Source organism: Botryllus schlosseri, chromosome 4, assembly GCF_051294905.1.
Source record: "Botryllus schlosseri isolate E-star chromosome 4, Bs_hap1, whole genome shotgun sequence".
Lineage (NCBI taxonomy): Eukaryota > Metazoa > Chordata > Ascidiacea > Stolidobranchia > Styelidae > Botryllus > Botryllus schlosseri.
Genome location: NC_137239.1, coordinates 20,985,853 through 21,007,079, shown reverse-complemented (window position 1 = coordinate 21,007,079; position 21,227 = coordinate 20,985,853). Strand labels below are relative to the sequence as shown.

Here is a 21,227-nt window from a genome sequence, read left to right as displayed (position 1 = left end):
CGGGATATTGCCGGGATATTGCTGGAAGATCAATATTTTGCGACTTATTGGGAATCTAGGACAGTCATAAGTTTTAGTTTTAGTTTTCAGTCTGTAGATATCAATATCGTTACTTAAGTTGGATAAACTTCGAAATCGCATTTGATAGTTGTGGGAAATGAAATATCGATATAAAAAATAACATTTTGAAATGAAAACAACGATGTGTAAAACTACGTCCAAATATTGGCGTGCCTATAGCATAATTGGCATACAGTGAATGTTTGGTTTGTTTGTCATTGGTATTCATGGTGTTTGTTGACTACTATGGTCATTTACATCAAGATATCTTCATTTTTATTCCATAGCTGCCGACTCGTAGCTCTTCTAGGCTTTATAAGACACCGCCAACGCTGATGAGGTGGCGGGGACGAGCCTAGATCAGCCTCCAAGAAATAAGTAGGAAGTCTGAAGTCGACCTCGGTCGGACGCGAACCCACAACCCATAAATGTTGCAGCTGGGGATTATGCCACTACGCTATCTCGCCTCCTCCAATAATGCTTCGTATACTTCAGTCCAGTCTCCGCATCATTGGTATAGTCTAATCGAGAGCAAGATATAGCAGATATAATTACTACCGAAGTAAAAAGACATCTATTATGCTTGTTCGATAGCCAATAATCTCGATATATAGAACTATGGGGAGAACTATATACTGAAGAAAATAACTTCAAGATCATTCTATAGTTGATTTTCAACTTGACAATGCTTTAAGTGGCCAATACAGCGTACTAACGAAGTCAACTAATCGGTACATTTTCTTCTTACAGTGAATAAATAATGATGTTCGCATATGCTGTTATGCTTGCTGCTGGTATTCAAGTCTGCGCGAGTACTGCCTGTGACTCCAACGCGTTGCTTCCTAAACCCAATCAACGCCTGGATTGGCATCAGGTATCTAACGAATAGATATGCATTTGCCCTGCTTTGCGAGAACGGATGAATCGCTTCAATTTCATCCCACCGAATGTTTCTCAGCGTGCATTGCATGCGTTTTTGGTGGCATTATACACACAGTGGTCACCTTGCTAAGAAATTGTCGGGTGCCGTTCGACATTGTAAGATTTGTACCAACAGCCTCTTGACGACTCTTATGTATATGAAATCGTACTCGTTCTCGGCTCACGATGATGTATATTTTCACATGTTTCAGATGACGGGTACATGGTATGAAACCTTGAAGTCAGTTGACGTTACGAACTCCCAACACGCGTGCATGTCTTTATCGGATGTAGAGGTACACGCTCATGGACACGACATGTTGGCGAAATATTACTTCAAAGGGCAAGTTAAGCTAAGCTCTAATCTAAGCAATTATGCTCATTTTACGAGGCCTCTCTGAAATATTTGTGGAGGTTTGCACGAGTGAACTGGATGTAATAATAGACTTGGCGAAGCGGTTAATTGATAATTCAACTGCATTTTGAAGATTTCGCCGCTTTCACCTTCACGGCGCTAGAAGTAGTCATATTTGCAAAGACAAAGCATGAGTATTTTTATCATGCTCGAAGAGTCATTGTCAAAGTCAGGATTTTTATCCGCAGGTTAACTATACATTCTCCGATCTCAATTTATAGCAACACGTGATTAATATCAGGGATATATAGAACTCTATGCATCCCTGATTCTTACTTGAGCGTTGGCTTTAATTATGGATTGCATAAAACTAACGAATTCACTCCCATCACATCGATCATCACGGAGGACAGCGCGGAGGAGTTGAATAAATGATCATGGTACAGGTGTAGACAAACTAGCAAACGCATAAGTTGATTCTATGGAGAATACAATAAATATATTAGTCGAAGAGTTATTGCGACCATGAACCATCGAAATATACACTGATACACTAATTCGGTATAGAAAATAGATGTATTTACCAAATTCTCGCCCATAATACGGCTGGCATACGGGTGGCACTTTCTGGGGCGGAATAAGGCGTTTGCACATGCTCCAGTTCGTGAATGTACGTAATGCACTACTTTATGTGAATATATGTCCCAGGGTGAAGTGGAATACCACACGTCCTCCTTAATGAGGATTTGTCCTCCATATTTGAAGAAATTGAAAATGTCCACCGAGGACGCCCAAATGTCGCCCTTATTTTGACAATTCGTCCTCCTTTATAAGTTTGATAGCCAGGCGATTTTACAGGTATAGCACTAAAATACGCATAAACAACGCGAACTCAGAATGTGACGGCAAGCTTGACTTAAAAAGTGTCAACTCCAAGCAACATAGAGTGGGTCTTTCGGTATAATGGAGGTTGAATATGACCTTTATTTTTATTATTTCTTGTTCAACACAATAATATGTACCGTCAAATTTTTCAAAATACCCGTTTTCTCGTCCGCTTTTGGATATTCTGTGACTTGTAAAATGTGTCCTCTTTTCGAATCTCAAATTATGGTAACGCTATAATTTATGTATACGCTACCCTAAATCTTTTTACGATGTATTTGGGTGGTATACGCGACCACAGAACCCAATCGCTCCTAGGATATTTCTCTATATGAAATGGGTCATTTAGGTCATTCACAGCAACTGGAGTTGATGTGAATGGAAAATTTGGTACCAGAAAGTGCTAATGATTTTCATACCCTATACTCGGTTGTAAATCGATAATTTTCAATATTGTATTTTTATGGAGTGTATTATATATGCTAGTTCTACGACACACGAATAATGCAGGTAGTCACACAAATCGGTTTCACTCATCGGAGCTCCTCAAGTCATGAATTCCTCGGCAATCGCCTGAATGTGAACATAAAATAATCGTACTTCGTTACAGCGGCTCACGGATGCAATTCCAAATTCACGCTCGCTACACCGACGACGGTTACTACAAGCAGACAATCATTGAAGGTAAAAGCTGCGACATTCCTCATATTGCAAAGTAATAAAGCTGTATTTGAAACTTGTTTGAACATGGCAAATGTCGCTTAAGATAAGCTAGATATTACAATGCAGTAGTAGGCCTATTAGGACTTATGATAATAATAACGCATGTCCAATGTTGTATTCCAGGTGCGTATTCTAATGTGTTAGATCAGGGACGGGCAACATACGGCCCGCGGGCCGGATCCGGCCCACGAAGAGATTTCGACCGGCCCACTGAGAGTTTCTACTCTGAAGTGAAATTATATTCTGAAAGTATTGACAAATTTTATTCGTCACAGAATGAATCAAAGTTAGCCAACCCGAGGAAGATAGACATGAAACTACTTGCTCTTTTCGGGTCTACATACATTTTCGACCATGAAAATTAACTAGACAAGGCTGCGGTCCAATATATCTGATTTTCACGTGCAGTCTTTACTAAGGGTTTCTACATACGACATGCCGCCAGAGTTCAAAGAACTTGTTGACAATTTTGACCGACCACAGATGTTTGATTGACTTCAACAGCTATTGTTAAGAAATTCATCGAATAGTGTTTTTGGTATCTATGCTTTAAACTTAAAGTTTACATTAAATACGATTGATTCCTTGTCTATGCGGATAAATACGCGATTAATGTTATATTCTGTAACCCAGCCCGCCAAGTAGGCCTACTTCATTTTGCCATATCCGGCCCGCCGACAGGAGAAGTTGCCCACCCCTGTGTTAGATAGTTTTGTGTAGTGCGCTATCTAGGATTGCATTTAAAACAAACTGATTTAAAACAAGGCCCTTGTTTCAAACATGCTTTTTATTGTGTTTTTTTAAGCCATGACTTTACGAATATTCAATTGTGACGTCATAGTGTATTGACATTGACATTTCAAAATATAGGGTACATATAGCTCCTTTGACGGAATAGGCTTCCAACCCCTGTCATATACAGACCAAAAATATCTACTGCCAGGACTACATCGTCATGCAGCATTTTTACGGATGGCGGTAACCATCATCAGAACATTCATTCCGTACAAATGATCTATATCTACGTACTATAGCTGAAAGTATTTACACAATTATAGCATAATTATACAACTTAGAAAGAACACAATATTGTTTTTTTTAAAAGGCCTTCGTTTAATGCATTGTTTAAAACATGTTTTAAACAAAGTGTTTTAAACAACCATTTGTTTAAAATGCAACCCTATAGCGTTATTGCTTCAACAGGAATCTGATATATATGCAATGTTGTTGTCTAGTATTCATAGGGTTTCCACATCTATGGTGACTGCTCATTTTACACGAGGGAGATCATTTTATTATGATTCCTGAGTTGCTGACTTATAGGACGCGGCTCACTTTTATTGTGCTTTTGTACGACCAATGTGAATCGGATAATTTCAATGTGATTCAATTATGTTGTTCCACCAGAAAACGAAGATCTCGCGTTGAAAGGGGGACCATCAGCCAAGACCAACGAGAAAGCCGCTGCAGGAGGTAATACCTAGTTTTGAACCAATCTAGTGCCATTGCAATATCGGGTTTCTTCTTCATTATAACAATTCAAAGAGCTGCAATACAGAACTTCAATATACAATTGAATAGTATATTTAATAGCAATTCACTGCAAGAGTGAGACTGACATGATATATAGCCGATACCGTTTCTGATAGGACTTGAATAGTTTAATCAGCACTCCAGCAGCAATATGGTCATTCTTAATATGAAAATACGTATGGATAGAATTACAATTTCAGAAGGTAAAATATTTTCCCAATACGTACGATCGAGCATACTTCATTGGGGGACAATAATGTCACAACCAATTTGCTTCGGCGGAATGGAAGCTCCCCAGCAGACTCATTTCATCGATCCCCCTTAAGAATTCCCCTGTTTTGTTTTTTTGTGACGTTTCGGGTAGCAGACATTCCCTTCAAGGTCCTCGATTAACCTGACAGCGCTTAGGCTCCATATCACGCATTGTGAACGCGAATTCATGATCCTGTTTTTCAGCAAAATATACGGAAATGGCAGTAAACACAGTCTTGGGTGACTTTCGACGATACTTCGCTTCAATTTCGTGCAATAGTGGAGGTACTGAATATATAGGCCACATTTCTCGGCGGTAATTGCTTATTGTGCTTTGTACCTTGTAGGGATGTTTACTTCTGGTGACCTTATGAGCTCCTATAATCCCTTGGTTATCCATGTAATGAGGAAGGCCAATATAGGGTATAGAGAGGTCGAATGTTAGTATTAAGATGCGAAAATATGATGAAATTATATTTATTACGTCATTAATTTTCGTATAGACAGACCTAATGGCTGCCAGTATCTCAAGATTTAATCTACCGACCATTGTCACCGATATGAGTACATGGTAGTTTGGATACTCGTATTTCAATCAATATACGTAGCCTACCTTTATACAATGATACATCATGGATGTAAAAGAGATCTCATGATATATAGTGAAAAGAACACAATAATGCATGATAAAGTCGCAACAATTAATATATATACCAACACCTCGTTAATGTATTATATGTCATAAGGTAATAAAGTAACAGCAATTTTTGATTTGATGATTTGTACATACTTTGATAAAAATGACACGGCTTATGCATTTTGTAGATTGGCAGATATGGATATTCACTAAACAGAAATGGCTAAATCCTTGGCTGATTGTGTACATCCAGAATGACCTTCTGAAGCACGGCGTATCAGCACCTCTTCAACTGGGGAGATGTATGAAGATGTGAAATGGATCTTACGTGACCTACACGATGTTGTACATCAAATTTCCATCGCGTTGACCTATCCAATTTTGATTACACAGGCATAGAACAAGTTGAATGTTTAAAACTTGCTTCAAACAAAATACCATCGAAATTCGCATCATTGACAAATGTTCAAGCAAATGTATTGAAGACTGTTGAATACTATTTAGCTTTCATATCTCACGTAATTACCATGAAGTAAATTATTGCAGTACTCACGAGTAGATTCCTCTTCGTCTTTGATTGCGCCAGCTGCTATGTCACCATCTGACGCCACAATATGTTGTTGCTGGTGGTATTCTTGATGATTTTCGTCTATAATGGCCATTTAAAACAGGCCGACATTCCTTATTTTGGATTCCGTGACTGCCGACTTCTAGCATGACCCAATTCTAGGCTTTAAGACACCGCTTGCGCGGATAAGATGGCGAGGAGGAACCTGGATAAACCTCCAACACTTAGGTATAGGAATTCTGTAGTCGACCTCGGTCGGACTCGAACCCACAACCCATTGGTATTGCAGCGGTGGATTTGTACCACTATACGCTATCTCGCCACGCCTCTATATGTATTGCATATCAGTGACTAGTTGATGGTGGCCGACCAATGGTTATATGGATGAATGCCCAAAGACTTTACTTTTTTAAGCTTCACCGTATTATATGCATCAATCGGTAGTACATTTTGATTTATATCAAATATAATAAAATGGGAGATCATGTATACTACACCACCATGGTAAGAGAGAGAGAGAGAGAGAGTTCTTTTATTCGTCAACCATGAAATATAGTAAAGGCAATGTCCACAAACATTCACGTCCAATAGTATACATTTTTTAAATTTTTTCCTCACTATTATTTGCACGGTATAGACTGGGAGACCCGATATGACCGAAGTCTTCTAGGCCGGAGTCACCCAAGCATATTGGCAGTATTAATTATAATATGGATCAATTTTTTCTCTCAGTCAAGTAGCACCGCAAAGAGTAACGAAATAAACAAAAGTAAATAAAAGACAGCAACACATAGTGAAGGACGGTTACCATAGTTAACAGTGTGATCAGAAAATAACAATTTGACCCATGTACACAGTAGTAATATTATTGTAGCATATTAAATGAATCAAAACAACAAACAACATTACTGTGGTCATGAGATATGTTCTTCTTAGTACTTGGATAATATAAATTTGCAATAGCGAGCTTTAAATGTATGATAAGGAAGAGTACGGTACAAAGTTGGTACATTGTTCCAAAATTTCACACCTATATAAGATAGGGAATTTCTTGACAGTCTTGATGAATTCAATTTAACAAATAGGGACTGATTCTGTGAGAATCTTGTGTTATAATGGTGAATTGAATTGGGGCATTGAAAAAAGTTGTCGAAATATTCAGGTAATGTTCTTTCATTATATTGTTTCATGATTTTTACAATTTCAAATTCGTACAAATCCGAGACCTTGAGAATGCCCAATTTTCTAAATTCAGGACTGACCCTGCTACGTGCAGGTATATTAGATATAATCCTTACTAATGCTACTACTAATGCTTACTATCCATTTCCCTGTCTTAGTAATCAGTGGATGAAATAAATTCAAATGAAGCACAGGTACAGTCGCATTCAACAAACACTGATTTTAATCCTTCTTCGATGCCATGAATGTGAAGTACCCAACCAGCTCGTTGTTTACAGCAGTGCTCTTCAACCGGGGTGGTCGTACACCCTAGGGTGTACCAGAATTCGCAAAGGGTGTACCACTCGGATGGGGTGTACAGGGGTGTGCCAGATCCAAATTACAATGAGCCGATGGCTAGCTATCACAAATGCCGGTTTATAGGTCAGTACAGACAGGTTGACGCACAGGTTAACGAGCAATATGGTACAATGTTATCTCAAGTGTAATACTGTACACCTCTTGATTGTGATGTCATAAGCAAATATTTCTTCTATTCATTTAGCCGTCGGCAATAGACCAATGGTTCCGTTTGGTGTTGTAAAGTATGCAGTTAACAAACATGTGTTCAGCTAGTCATTTGTATTTTATTGATTTGTGAGGAAACCGCTGCGATAGCTCAGACTTTTTGAATCCGTGCTTCCTACCCGACGCTAATAAATACCGCAATGCACATAAATGAAGTGACGTAGCTAGCCAGGGTCGAAACAGCTTCCATATTGAAATCGAAACCCTTTTGTCTTAAAATGCCGATTGTATGTCCAATCTTTCGCCATATATTTTCAATTTAGTATTTTGTTATAAGTGATGTAAATTAGCGACAATAGACTGTGTATATAGCGGCATCCGATCTGAGGTTACTGACATCTCTTGCAGCCCATGTGCTACTATCGACTGTGTGTGGTGTGTGGCAGGCCTGATGCGCAGTAGGCTGGTGCGCCTGCTATCATCGCTGATCTGAATTACCGCTTCTGCAGCAGTAGCTTTAACTACTCTCCCCCCAATACTGTTACATTTAGGTTGAATATCGTTCGTTATATCATGCTGTTTTTGCTCTGACACGAAATAAATTCCAATTTGCGTAGGGTTACTATACGTCCTCTTTTAAGAGGATTTGTCCTCTTTTTTGACTTTTTTGAAAGTGTCCTCGGAGGACGCCCTTTTGTCTACTTTTTTTGAGATTTTGTCCTCTTTTTTGAAAATTTAGGTCAGATTTAGAGCAAATTGATATGCCATAAATCTGCACAGAAGTGACGCTCCGGCTGCTATTTCGGAGTGAAAAACTGTGATTTTAGCTCTGAGTGAAAAGTTGACCTTTTTTTTAGTCATCCACCTAGCAATGTGGAGAGTAAAACGATATTTTGAGCTCTGAGCGGAAAGATGACCTTTTTTTTAGTCAATTGATCACCAAGTGGGAAAAATTCACCGGTTTTTTAGAATTCTTCTCCGGTTTTGCAAGTCTCAAACTTTCTGAAAAAGTGTCCTCTTTTTAGATTTCCAAAATATGGTAAGCCTAAATTTGCGTGGCGGGCTGCCTAACTGGCTGCGAATAGACTCTGTGACCAAATACTATTTTATTCAAATCCAATTTTTTTGACGGCAATACCTCCGCTTCTACTGGTCGGAATTGAAGCAAATTTGAAGAACATAGTTTTTATAAACAACCTAATACTTTCATGGGGTGAACAGAAAAATTTCAAATTTTTCGTTATTTATTTTTATATAGTGAATAGAAACTTTCCTCTCCCGTAGCAAGGCGGCTACTAGTTGGAATTGAGCCAAATTTGGTGTGTAGGCTTAAGTTAGGTAACCTAACAATTTTATTAAGTAGCTAGTACGATTTGAGAAAAATAGTCATGTTTGAAGACACCTAATGAACAGGGGTGTACGAGTTTTGAGCAAACCTTAAAAGGGTGTACCACGTCGAAAAAGGTTGAAGAGCACTGGTTTACAGTAACAAAACAACGCGCTTTATATCGTGCAAAACGATACTTATTCCGCGTTTTCGTGCTGTTGTTATATACAACGTTTCGCGTCTTGTGAAGTGTTGTTTTCAGCAGTAATTTCGGGACACCCAAGCATTCAGAAACGAGAACGAATTCGATCATCAATATTCGTCTCGTACTACGTGAACTTAGTACATGAACGATGAACATAAAACGCGGAACACGACATGCAATTAACTAAATGAACCAACGCATTATTGCAGCTGAGCATATTACATTAAACCTTGGGGGAACAACAAGAAGAAGGAACGTATGTGACCTTTATACTTTTGCACGCCGTTGTCGGCCGTCACAATATGCACATACAATTCTACACACATTCTGAATTTACCAGCGAATCACGAAATATAGTTATGCCGTATCTGACTTCCAGATGGTCAACATTAGGATCTGTAGAAGACAGTAGCAAATATAAATACCACCGGGCTGATACAAGTTTGATCCAGTCGAAGCAAGGAAGTCAGAAAGGATTCATTGCAAATTTTCGACTATCATTATTATCGAGTTGATTGACATAGAATGGTGCCCAAACTGAGTGTGGGGAATCTGGGGATCATCGAGTTAGGTTATCCAGGAGAATGCTAATCGCCTGATCAAATACGTTGAATCGTGGCACATAAACTTGGATAAGATTTCGCCACAGTCGTCTGTTGAAGTTGAATCTTCTAGTTCAGTGATAAACATTGTTCAACTTTGCTGTATAATTATTACGTCAGACTGGCCGCCAAGATGGAATAGTGAATGCACTGGCGCGTGCGATGTTTATTCATCTCAATTCGAAAACGCTTTGGCTGTCAAGTTGAATACATCTGACTGCAAGAAAATCAACGCAATTTTGAACCTTCTTCAGTTGTGACACTTGCGATTCTGATACCCTTGGTACTAATAGGAACGGGCACAGTGATTCCGGGCCACAATGGGTTAATATATTAACAAGGACTATAATTTCGATGCTATTTTCCCTAGTGGAAGGCTGTAGACCTCGATTGATCATATCTCAGCATTCGACTTGTGGACTCCTTATCACCCTACAGCAGTGTCACACAGTGACATATCCAGAAAACAAATATTTGTGTAATCACATTAAAAAATGTGAACAGCTTCTTGGAGATACAGAACTTTAATATACAATTGAATAGTATATTCATATTGAAATGAACCCGAATATTTTCGGCTGACACTCGTCAGAGGTAATCGTCAGCAACTAGTATAGAATTCAAAAGAACATCGTATATCAACAATCGTAGCACAAAATATGACGTCACCAGCATGAAATGTCGTATTCAACATTTCAATATGAATATACTTGTCACGGGGGTATTTTAATAACATATTCGTCCATTTGGAGTTCTTGTTTCGTACCAGTTGAGAGAGGAGATCCAGAGTCAGCCTACTCCAATCATATTCTTCATAAGTCTCTACTTGGAGACGACAAAGGTTGAAAAATTGCAGGTAATATCCTGGTAAGACCAAATACTCCAGTAAATAAACAATAAATAAACAGACCAACAACAACAAAACAAAGCTGGCTACATGAGGTAACAAAATGGATCGTCATTAAGCTACATCCCTAATTGCTGTATATCATTTACAACCCGGGTTGATCAATCCCTAGTATATCGTAAATCCAGATATCAGTACTCAAGTTTTTGGTCTCGACCCTAAGATATTCATTCGCATTACATAGATCACTTGGACCATAGAATGTTAACATTCTATACTTGGACGGTAGACCGCGGCCTTCCGAAGGGTTCACGGACCTCAATTTAGGAATTTAGCTTTACACACTTGTTTTGTCGCTTCATATGCACAGTTGCACACTCATTTCAATACTTGTTGACTTTTCTATCTAAAACTTTCATAAAAATCTATATATTAAAAATGCCTTATTTTTGGCATTTTAAAATTTGCATTTTTGGCATTTGGTTCCCGACATGCCAAAAATAACACGGCCTGCCTATGACCAACATCCAGACTCAACTTAAATAGGTTTTGCATTTGTATCGTCACACGCAGTCCATTCTTCGTCAAGCTTCATATGCTTTGTCTTCGATTAATTCAATCACTCAAATGACCTGTCAGAACGATATATATTTATGACTGAGGTACCGGTGCAAATTACGCAGCGAAACTGCCCGCCGCTTGGGAAGTACAGTAAGAGGTATTGGGAGAATGTGCAAAATTCAGCTGGCTGTATTTTTAGGCATCCTGGGACTATGTACGCCAGGTATGTCGTATGTTTATTCGCTTTCATAGAGCAAAACCATGAAGTATGGGCCTACACGGCCATAAGCCAAGGCTGCGGCGAATTGGATAAATATGTCAAAGAATGGGTGGTTCGCTAATTTGGCGCTAGCTATCATCTGAATGATGATTAGTCCTCTTGATAGTGCTGCAGCTGTCGACAATTTCTTGCCTCCGTTTTCTGATAGAGGTAAATAGCCCCGCTGGGTAAATTTGACAGAAAACAACTCACGCAGATTTGTCCGCTGGCGTGGATTTTTCCATAACTAATTCCCGAACAATGTTCTTCGGCAGTTCCAGAATAAAGATCAGATCATCACAAATTCCATATATTGGAGGTATTCGTAGCCTGCGATACACGCCGTACCGGTACTTCATAATAGGTATAACATTACATTGGTACAATGCACGCTCGTCCTCGCCCAACTATCTATGATCAGCATATGAAATCACGTAATATTGTTCTTTCAAGTATGTCGGACTTCTACTGAATGAATACTAGTCAGCGCTCGAGATTACCGGGCCACGAGCACGTCTACCTTGCATGTCTTTATATCGCAATTCACCGAGTTCCATTTTTGTGGTGTGTGATGTTGATTTGCAATGTGCACAAATTAAAATTCTACTTCACTCTATCTTAGGCTTACCATACGTCCTCTTTTAAGAGGATTTGTCCTCTTTTTTGACTTTTTTGAAAGTGTCCTCGGAGGACGCCCTTTTGTCCTCTTTTTTGAGATTTTGTCCTCTTTTTTGAAAATTTAGGTCAGATATAGAGGAAATTGCGAGTGATATGCCGCAAATTAGCGCAGAAGTGAAGCTCCGGCGGGTATTTCGGAGGAAAAGCGGTGATTTCAGCTCTTAGCGAAATGAAGACCTTTTTTTTTTTTTAGTCATCCACCTAGCAAAGTGGAGTGAAAAACGTGTTTTTGAGCTCTGAGCGGAAGTGATGACCTTTTTTTTTTTTTTTAGTCAACCGACCGCAAAGTGGGAAAAATTCACCGGTTTTTGAGAATTCTACTCCGGTTTTGTATCTTGCAAATTTCTGAAAAAGTGTCCTCTTTTTGCATTTTCAAAATATGGTAAGCCTACTCTATCTGTCTCTCATATCAACCTCACAATCACATGTAAGCCACCTCATCTCAATCGCTTGTCCTTTTTATGTTATCTTCTATGACTGTTCTAAATTCATTTAGTGTACATGCCTAGGCCCAAGTGGGTGTTTGATTTCAAAGACTCCTCCAATCGTTTCGCATTCTTGGATGGCTTTTAGTGGATGACATTATTAACAATACAGCACAGAGTCAACTCGTCTCAAGTTTGATTTGAATGCATAATATAGATAAATATAAAGTCCAGAGCAAGATAACAACTTGAAAATAATAAATCAAGGTCATATTCAGATTGTAGCCGGCAGACTTGCGATGAAGACTCGAACGAATTTATCCAGTACCGTGAAGACGTGGTGGTCGCAGACGCAATATTTACTGGAGCCTACGTCGGAATAGCGCGCATGGTAAGATTGAAGAGAGTGCTAATCTGAAACAGAAATTTGTAAATATATTTTACAGGTTCAACGCGTAAATGCTGATGAGAATGGGTACCCAACTACTGCAATCGCCGTGATAGTCAAACACAAAGAAAATGATTCGATAGTGAGCTTAACACGAAATTCCATTTTCTTGTTATCGCCGCGGTATTACCGATTTGTAATCACAGTCTACGAATCACTTATGGAACGTGGAACATAATCTTTCACCTGATAATTGCAGTGGGGAGAATCGTCCATACGCTCCCTTTGGCGTTACAGAATCGGTAAGACATGATTTGACGTGAGTATATGGGCATAGCATGGTAGGAAACAAATATCGGCATGGAATATGGAAATACGCAAGTATACTGTATGAAATGGAAATTTCACAACTCTGATATGGAAAATCTAAGGCGTGTAATTCATCCGCACACTGTATTTACATGCCACGAGTTCATCTCGCTTTTGACGTGATTCCCAAAGAATATGGTGCATAGGTAGCATTGCCAGTAAGTTCGATCCTTGATGTTACCCATACGTTGCTAGCATTTGAGACTAGCATTAAGATATTGAATTGGTACCCAAATTGCCTAAATTGGTAATCCTACACGGATAAATTCAGAATTTATTAGAATGTAAACGCCGGAAATGTTCCGCATATACCAGCATTTGCATTGTATATGAGATATTTGGCTATTGGCAAAGTGCAGAAAATAACTACTTTTCCCGCTAGTTTGACATTGTGACCTTGTACTCCGTTGTCACAAAACGAATACATTACCAGTGTTTTTATGATGGTCGATTTTTCGGAAAATCAGTTTTATTTTGAAACAGCCCCATCTGTGACAGTTTTTGATGAGCTGGGCCTCTTCATCTATAATCGCGTTATTGTGTGAAACATATTCAATTTGCCATATTGCTATAAGCGACTTCTGATAGTCTTCATTTACGCCATATGAGCCGTACATTTACGACAAACTTACGCATAGATCCAAAAGATTCACTACACAGTATTCGTTCTGTAGCAGTGACGTGCGGTGAGGTTCACGGCTGGTGAGGCATGCCCCCCCCCCCACACACACACACATACAAGAGAACAACACGCACGTAAAGAGACTTGAAATGTGAATAACAACAGCAGCGGGTATAGATAGCATTTTCTTTACACACTGGTAGCCATTGCAATTTCACATTCTATAATCCATGTAGGACTGGCCGCTATTGTGCCAAATGGGCATGTTTAGACAAATAAAAATTACTATCTTTTCAAGTAGGCCTTCCGGTATAAATTATTCGAAGAACATGAAAAAAGCATCAGTTACAAATTTTATTCAGTAAAAAAACACTAGATTTGCTGAATTTCGAAAGAAAATGCACTATAGGTCAAGTCAAAATACACTAGATCCAGTGTTTGGGAGTGACACCACTACCACAAACAACAACGCATGCTTTGTAAGTATGGCTATCACAATCACATACCACAATTAACGGTTAAAGGGATTGCAGTCGAACACAGCATAAAGGACACAAACAATGACAATGCAGCCTATGCAAATAGCTATCACATACCACAATTTAACGTAGCTATGGGTGCAAAATACATAACAGCTACATAATTAGTAAGGGAATGTATTGGCTTCGCATTCCGCATTGGCCGTCGCTTCAATCTTATATAATTCCTACAAGACTGTTGGATTCCGAAATCGGTAGCGCGTTTCACTCGGTTTGGATTGTCCAATTGTTAGCGAATAGTGCATGAAGCAGATTCGTTTGTGCCTCACGTAGCCATTGTTTCTCTACGATGGCATTGTCTGTAATAAAGGCGAAGGTCACCTTCCTTGGCGATTTTGGGGGTTCTGGTGCTCTGACACTGTTAATATTTAGATTTTCGGAATCAGTGTGACTATAGCATTTCATTTCATTGATTCCAGTTATTAAGAATTCCGAGCTATTTATGAGGAATTGCATTGTTGCAGGTGAGGCACAACCCGCCCGTGCCTCACCTGTGCCTCACCTCTCATTTCGCGCTGTATTTTTGAATAATAATTATGCAAATTGATGATGTTTGGTGAAAAACATGTTCCAATTTAGTTATTTATGAACATCGATGTGTAACATCAATATAATCATCGACTCATGGAGGGGTTTCACAATTTTCACTTACTCATCCAGACGACAGGTGAGGCACTGCCTCACCTGCCTCCTTGGACCGCACGTCACTGTTCTGTAGTGCTGAGCATTACCGAAAACTGCACATTATGGCTTACCTTACAGGACAATTACACTACGTTCTGTTCCCCTTCGACTCCTGAGTACTGCATGCTTGGCGACATTGCTTCGAAATCCAATCTTACATCAGTCGGGAACGATGCTGCCCAATGGTTCACGGTGCCAGATCTGCCGCTCGTAGGGCCTTTGAGCGGTAAGTATAATTCCCTACTGGGTGTAGAATGTTGATTCTCATAGGTAGCCCAAAATGCCTGCTATCTTTTGTTAGTTATCGGTCGCTCTATTAGCATACGCGGGGCAGAACGCTCCAATAATCGTTTTGCCTGCGGAAACATTCGATTGAACATAAGAATGACTGACGCGCGCGAAGTGAAGATCCCTGTAAAGCTAACCGAAGACACCACAGTGGATGGCTTGTATGTATTCTATGCTAATTTACGTTTAGTAAAGAGGCAAAAAAATCGTGTTTCGCTTTCCTTGTGAGTGCATTGTAATAGTTAACAGGGAATGACAATGTATGCTGATAGAATTTAAAAGTGTACCTAGCTACCTACAGTCCTACACCACATTATCATTCGAGGTTTTGTGCACGTCTCTGCTATGGTTGACTTTCTCACAATCATCATATGAATTATTTATAGGCGTATACTCGAGATTCTATTCATACCATTATCGTACGAACAGTCCTGCCCATAATTTCACACATCCAAGCCAGTAGCCACTCATCTTATATTGAGTTGTCCAACATACGAGCACACGACACAATGTCAATGACAGTTCAGCATGCGACACTTGGGCATGTGATTTTATAACTCCATAACTTACGGGATTTCACACCCTAACCCTAGCCTAATCTTAACCTTAACTTTAATCCCCATGATCCAATGCCGCGTTCTTCTGCCGTATATACTATTGTGTATCATGATCAATTGCTCATATTTCCACCGACATCGTATTCATCGTCATGTCATAACTTGATTGAGGTACCTGGGCATATCCCCTATCAGTTACGTATTCATACCATTATATATAATAAAGGTCCAGTATCCGAAGCAGAATCGCTCGCAATCATCGCATACCGCTGGCCAGACTTCAAACCGCGTTCCGCGCGACTTCTTTTTCGAAAGGCTGCACTCAAATATCATTTCTCGTGTTCGGTATATTGTCTATCTACCGTAACTATGTACCCACAGAATCAAACTAAAATGATACCCCCGGTGTGTTAAAAGGTAAGCACGATGTAGGACACAAGCCATCGGGTGGTTCAAAAGATTGCGAAAATCCGCCACCTCCCCCTCCTCGTGACGACGAAAAGTTGAAACATCCACCGAATGGTAAACACCAAGACGGCATGAATAAGGGTATGCAAAATACAGAGCTTGAAATGTGTATTTTTCGATGGAATTCTTTGAAAGCGAATGTGAGCTCCTTTTTAGGTCCCATGGAGCCCAAACCACCAAAAGAAGATAAGTATCAATACACCGCCGTGGCTGACGCTATATTCGATGGAGCTCTTCAAGGCATTGTAAGAATGGTAAGAACCAATTCCTGACGAGAAGTCTACAACTACTGATCACTTCCCATGCGTGACAGTTGTGTATCTCTTACAACAATCGTGCGTAGCAGTGCCATTCATCGTACATATTCACATCCAACTATATTTTACAATAAATAAATTAATTAAAATTAGATTTCGCGTCGTTGGAAGGGGCCGTTCACACTTTCATTTGTGTGCCTTGGAGTCGACCTTTGTCAAAATACACCAGCCAAGACTGTGTCAACAGAAGGAGTTCGTGCACCATCTAAAAAAAGTACATTGAAGGCTCTCTTATTCGAAATTTCATGCCGGTGACGTCATATTTTCTGACACGATAGTCGGATACAATGTTCTATCCAATTCTCTACTAGTTGCTGACTATTACCCCTGACGTGTGTCAGCCGAAAATATTGGGGCTCATTTCAATATGAATATACTATATTTAATTTTAGCAGTTAATGGGAAGTGGCTTCTTTTGCAATTGCGCGGTGCATCTTCGCAGCAAACGTATAAGGAATACCGACACTACAAAAGCGTGCGGTTTTAGAAAATCTATTCACTTAATTAGGCCACTGTTATACAGAGGCTATTTCGTTCAACTGCTATGACTGTTCCAATCATGAAGGGATGCGAGCATATCCAGAAACCACTCTCTACTTTTAAAAAATGTGCAAGGTGTAAAATATAAGAAGTTTAACCTAAAAACTGTTGACAAAGACAAAGCCTATTTGGGTACTTCGTTACTGACCACTTCTGGTAACTATTACAATGATAAATGCATATAGTTATTATGTTGAAAGCGCAATAAGCAGCCTAATATAAGATATCTGTGATATTTGTGTGAAACAAACATAAGAAATCGATCCATATATATTTCATAGGAGCAAAGAATATCCCCGCATTCGGCAAGACAGTCACTCACACAAGTCACCGTACGTTTGCAGCACTCTGGTAACGATTCAGAGGTGATATGAGCTCCATTCACGGTCATGGCACGTATGTTACTAATGCGCATACATCCGATTCCTGATGCCACAGACTAGCAATCATTTCGTCCGTGTCGAAACGAATCCGGCGTCCGGCGAATGCGATAGTAACAATACTATCTACTCTCCGTTCAGTAACGAAAATAAAGTAAGAGAATAATCGCATCGAAGACTCTGTATAATTTCGTTGCCTTGTAGTCTTCCCAAGCGAATTACAGCCTGTACTGCACCGACGCGACTCCAGACCATTGTGTACTGGGAGATATCACTTCCAAATCTCAAGCAATTTCGGTAGGGAAAGATGTGGCTAACATATTCTCTGTTCCTCTTCTGCCACTTCTCGGACCCAGCGCAGGTAAGTGGGTGTGATAACAACAGAGGTAGTCAGTATTCAGTAACGAAGTACTTCGACTTTTTTGGGGTGATCAAGTAGATCTTGCCTGTTTGCACCACTTAGTCAAGTGATTACCTTTCTACACTACTTTGACTCCTACTGAACAGTATTTTTTATCAAAATCTACTGAAGTTTTTACACTTTGGATTTTGTAAATTAGAAAGTAGTTTAGGGACATGTTTGCGTCAACTTCATGGGTGAAATGTTCACACCAAGTGGGGACAATAGTTGTACCACGGTAACCAAATAGATCTTCGAAAATTGTTCCTATCTGTAGTGTCAATGTGAGTTGGTGACGAAGATACACACGGTAATTCCAATTTAAAACAAACATGTTTAAAACTTTCCCGTTGTTTAAAATGTATTTGTCTTGTTGTTGGTTTTTGCTATGACGTCACAAATATATAATTGTCGCGTAACAGTGGAATGACATTGACAATTGAAAATTAGGGTAAATATGGCTCCTTTGTCGAAAAAGGCTTCCGACCTCTGCCGTAAACTGACCAAATAATATATGTTTGACATCCATTGACTATTACTGTTGAACCGACGACGATTTCTAGGGTTGCATTTAAAACAAAAATCAATTGAAAACAAACATGTTTACGACAGGGCCCTTATTTGAAACGTCCTTTTATTGTTTTTCAAATCTTCTTTTTGAAACTACTTGTTTTAGGACTTTTCGTTCCTTTTCGTTTTCTACCTCCGTTTAAAATAGTTTTGACATGTTTTGGAAATTTCCACTGCTACTTATACAAGTACTGTACAAGTTTACGGCGCTACTGCTACTACTGCTTGAGTACCAACGCTGACGACCTTGATTACCGATTTTCATAAATTCATAAATAGGTTTATTACTCGGTTACTGCCTGGAAGTAATTTTCATCCTATATTCTTGAATATTTAAATTGATATCAAAATTCGATTTGTATTCTACTGATTTCCAGTTGTCGGTCGGTCGGTCGCAGTTTACGGTGCCGGCGGGTCGTCTGCAAAGGCAGCGTGCGCTGACCTTGTCTTGAACAAGAGGGCGACTCGCGCGAAAGTCGTGAAGGTGCCAGTGAAAATACCGTCTGAATTCACCCACAAGATGCTGTAAGTATGGCTGGAATCAATCTAGCGTTAGAACATGTACAGCATTACGATTGAAATGTGGTTCGCGCCGTTTGTGTACTCCTAAATAGGCAAGATCTTAAACTGGACATATCCCGCTACATGGCTGTTCCACCTGCCGCCATTCATACCACCTCGGCCTTTGACACGTTGACCGAAGGATGCACGTTGATTGAGTTTTTACTGTTCGGTAGGTGGTGATGTTGTTGCTACTTTGCTTTCTTTACATTACGCGAGTTTCATGCTACGCAGAGAAAGAAAATTACCGCCCGGAGGCGGTACAAAGATTGGCTGGAGGTGGTTTCGATCTCAAAACACTGACTCCGAAAGGATGTAGCTCGATGATAAGCAAACCTTACACTGGCAGGGCTAATTTATCGAAGTCAAATTGCCTATTCACATATCTTCTCTCATTCCTGCTCGTGGGAATAATTTGCTTTTGGTAACTTGGCAAATAATGGCGCATGGTTTGGAATTATATACTTATGAATTCATAGGTATTTTTGTTTTGGGGTTGGGGTTTTAATGTGAAGACCGTTTTTCCATACCAAATTAGAGACGAAGCAATCGGAATTATGCTCTCTCATTTGCGTCGATGAATAGCATCTCCTCTAGTCTTACTGAAAAATACCTGGATCTAGATGCTGTTTTCATTGCTCTGTCGAACGAGTGCGATAGAGATAGAATAATTTATTTATCAACCTTGCATGAGGACAATAATCTTAATGCGAGTCAAAGTGGAGAGACTTAATCCTGAATTACAACAACAATATACTATTAATTAAGCAAATAAGGTGCTGAATTCAATAGCCCAACACCATTGCTGTGCCTATTTCAAGTCCCGATCTGAGATCGGTTCAGCCGCATAGACATGGCTTATGCAACACGCATATATTTGGAGTCTACAGCTGCTGCCGTGTTTGGAATAACATAATGCGGAGGGATGTAATGCACTAGTAAAATAACAAAATCAAGCTAGTTGCATTCGTAAATCACCAAGGTCTAATCGCCCGCCATGTGTATCAAGGATTCGAGTTGTCGAATCAGAATCGAGTAATGATTCTAGTCGAATAGTGAAAGAACAATTTTTACGGTGCCGTACTGAAATTATATGCCCCTTTCCACTTAAGAGTTTTATCACCAACAAGAATTATGATTCCAAGTTTCCAAACGTGGAATCCTTGACACCTCAATTGGTCGTATCACAGCAGCATCCAAAGCTTATAACACAAAGTTACGCACGTCAGCGGAATACACATTTCTGTGAAATCGTGACCAAACCGCAGAATTGTCGCAAAGTGCAATGAAATAGCTACGATCAAATAAATCCGAATTATCAACTTAATGTGGCGTACTGGCGTCACATGAAAGGTACAAATTTGAACTTTTCACGTCATCTGTAGTATTATGAATGGTAGGCGAAGCAATGAATGGCGAAGCAATTATACTAATTATGTAATACAGGGCGTCTCGAAGAGCTGTCGTACAGTTAAGCTGTCGCGAACGGACTGGAAATAAAAATACCAACAATATTAAGCAATCGCGACACCATGAATAGAGGGAAACTGGGAAAATATTGTAATAACCGGAGCTGTACCATGATCATAGCTCATTATATTTCTAATAGTCCTAAATTCGGAGGCAATGAAACGGTTGCTGGACATACGTAATTACATGGAATGACATTTTGATGACACCTTAGTTAAGCAAGGCAATGAAAACAGCCAAGGGCTGAAAATTTCCGACACCGTCGTATCCGAGCGTCGTGACTTTGCGGTAAGCCTGAGATTTGATGAAATCAAAGGTGTATTTAGCGGCTGCCTATATGGAGAAAAGCATTTGAAAATAAATGATTAGTAGGCTACGCATCGATTGCCAAAGACAATTTATTTGGCTACCTCTCTTATGTCAGACAAACTCCGCTCCATGGGCATTGCTTAACAATGTTCAATGCATGGTGATCAAATATATATATCAGTTCGCTGAAACACGGTAATATAGCCAAAGACAACGAATAATAAGTGCCAATATCTAG

At 39.6% G+C, this 21,227-nt stretch overlaps 2 protein-coding genes across 2 annotated transcripts; both read left to right on the top strand.

The window, feature by feature from the left end:
* Positions 1-778: 778 nt before the first annotated feature.
* LOC145437377 (uncharacterized) lies at positions 779-5,752 on the top strand. Its single transcript, XM_080314594.1, has 6 exons — positions 779-934; positions 1,194-1,324; positions 2,832-2,905; positions 4,352-4,417; positions 4,934-5,014; positions 5,555-5,752. Exons 1-6 carry the CDS (start codon positions 821-823, stop codon positions 5,680-5,682), a joined length of 594 nt encoding a protein of 197 aa, XP_080170720.1. The 5' UTR covers positions 779-820; the 3' UTR covers positions 5,683-5,752.
* Positions 5,753-11,269: 5,517 nt separating this feature from the next.
* LOC145437381 (uncharacterized) lies at positions 11,270-19,686 on the top strand. The gene is made up of 15 exons (XM_080314598.1): positions 11,270-11,388; positions 12,806-12,918; positions 12,974-13,057; positions 13,122-13,217; positions 15,208-15,355; positions 15,431-15,578; positions 16,201-16,319; positions 16,392-16,523; positions 16,599-16,696; positions 17,581-17,664; positions 17,738-17,833; positions 17,884-18,040; positions 19,027-19,174; positions 19,264-19,382; positions 19,445-19,686. The coding sequence occupies exons 1-15, from the start codon at positions 11,334-11,336 to the stop codon at positions 19,636-19,638; spliced, it is 1,791 nt and encodes a 596-aa protein (XP_080170724.1). The 5' UTR covers positions 11,270-11,333; the 3' UTR covers positions 19,639-19,686.
* The last annotated feature ends 1,541 nt before the right edge of the window (positions 19,687-21,227 follow it).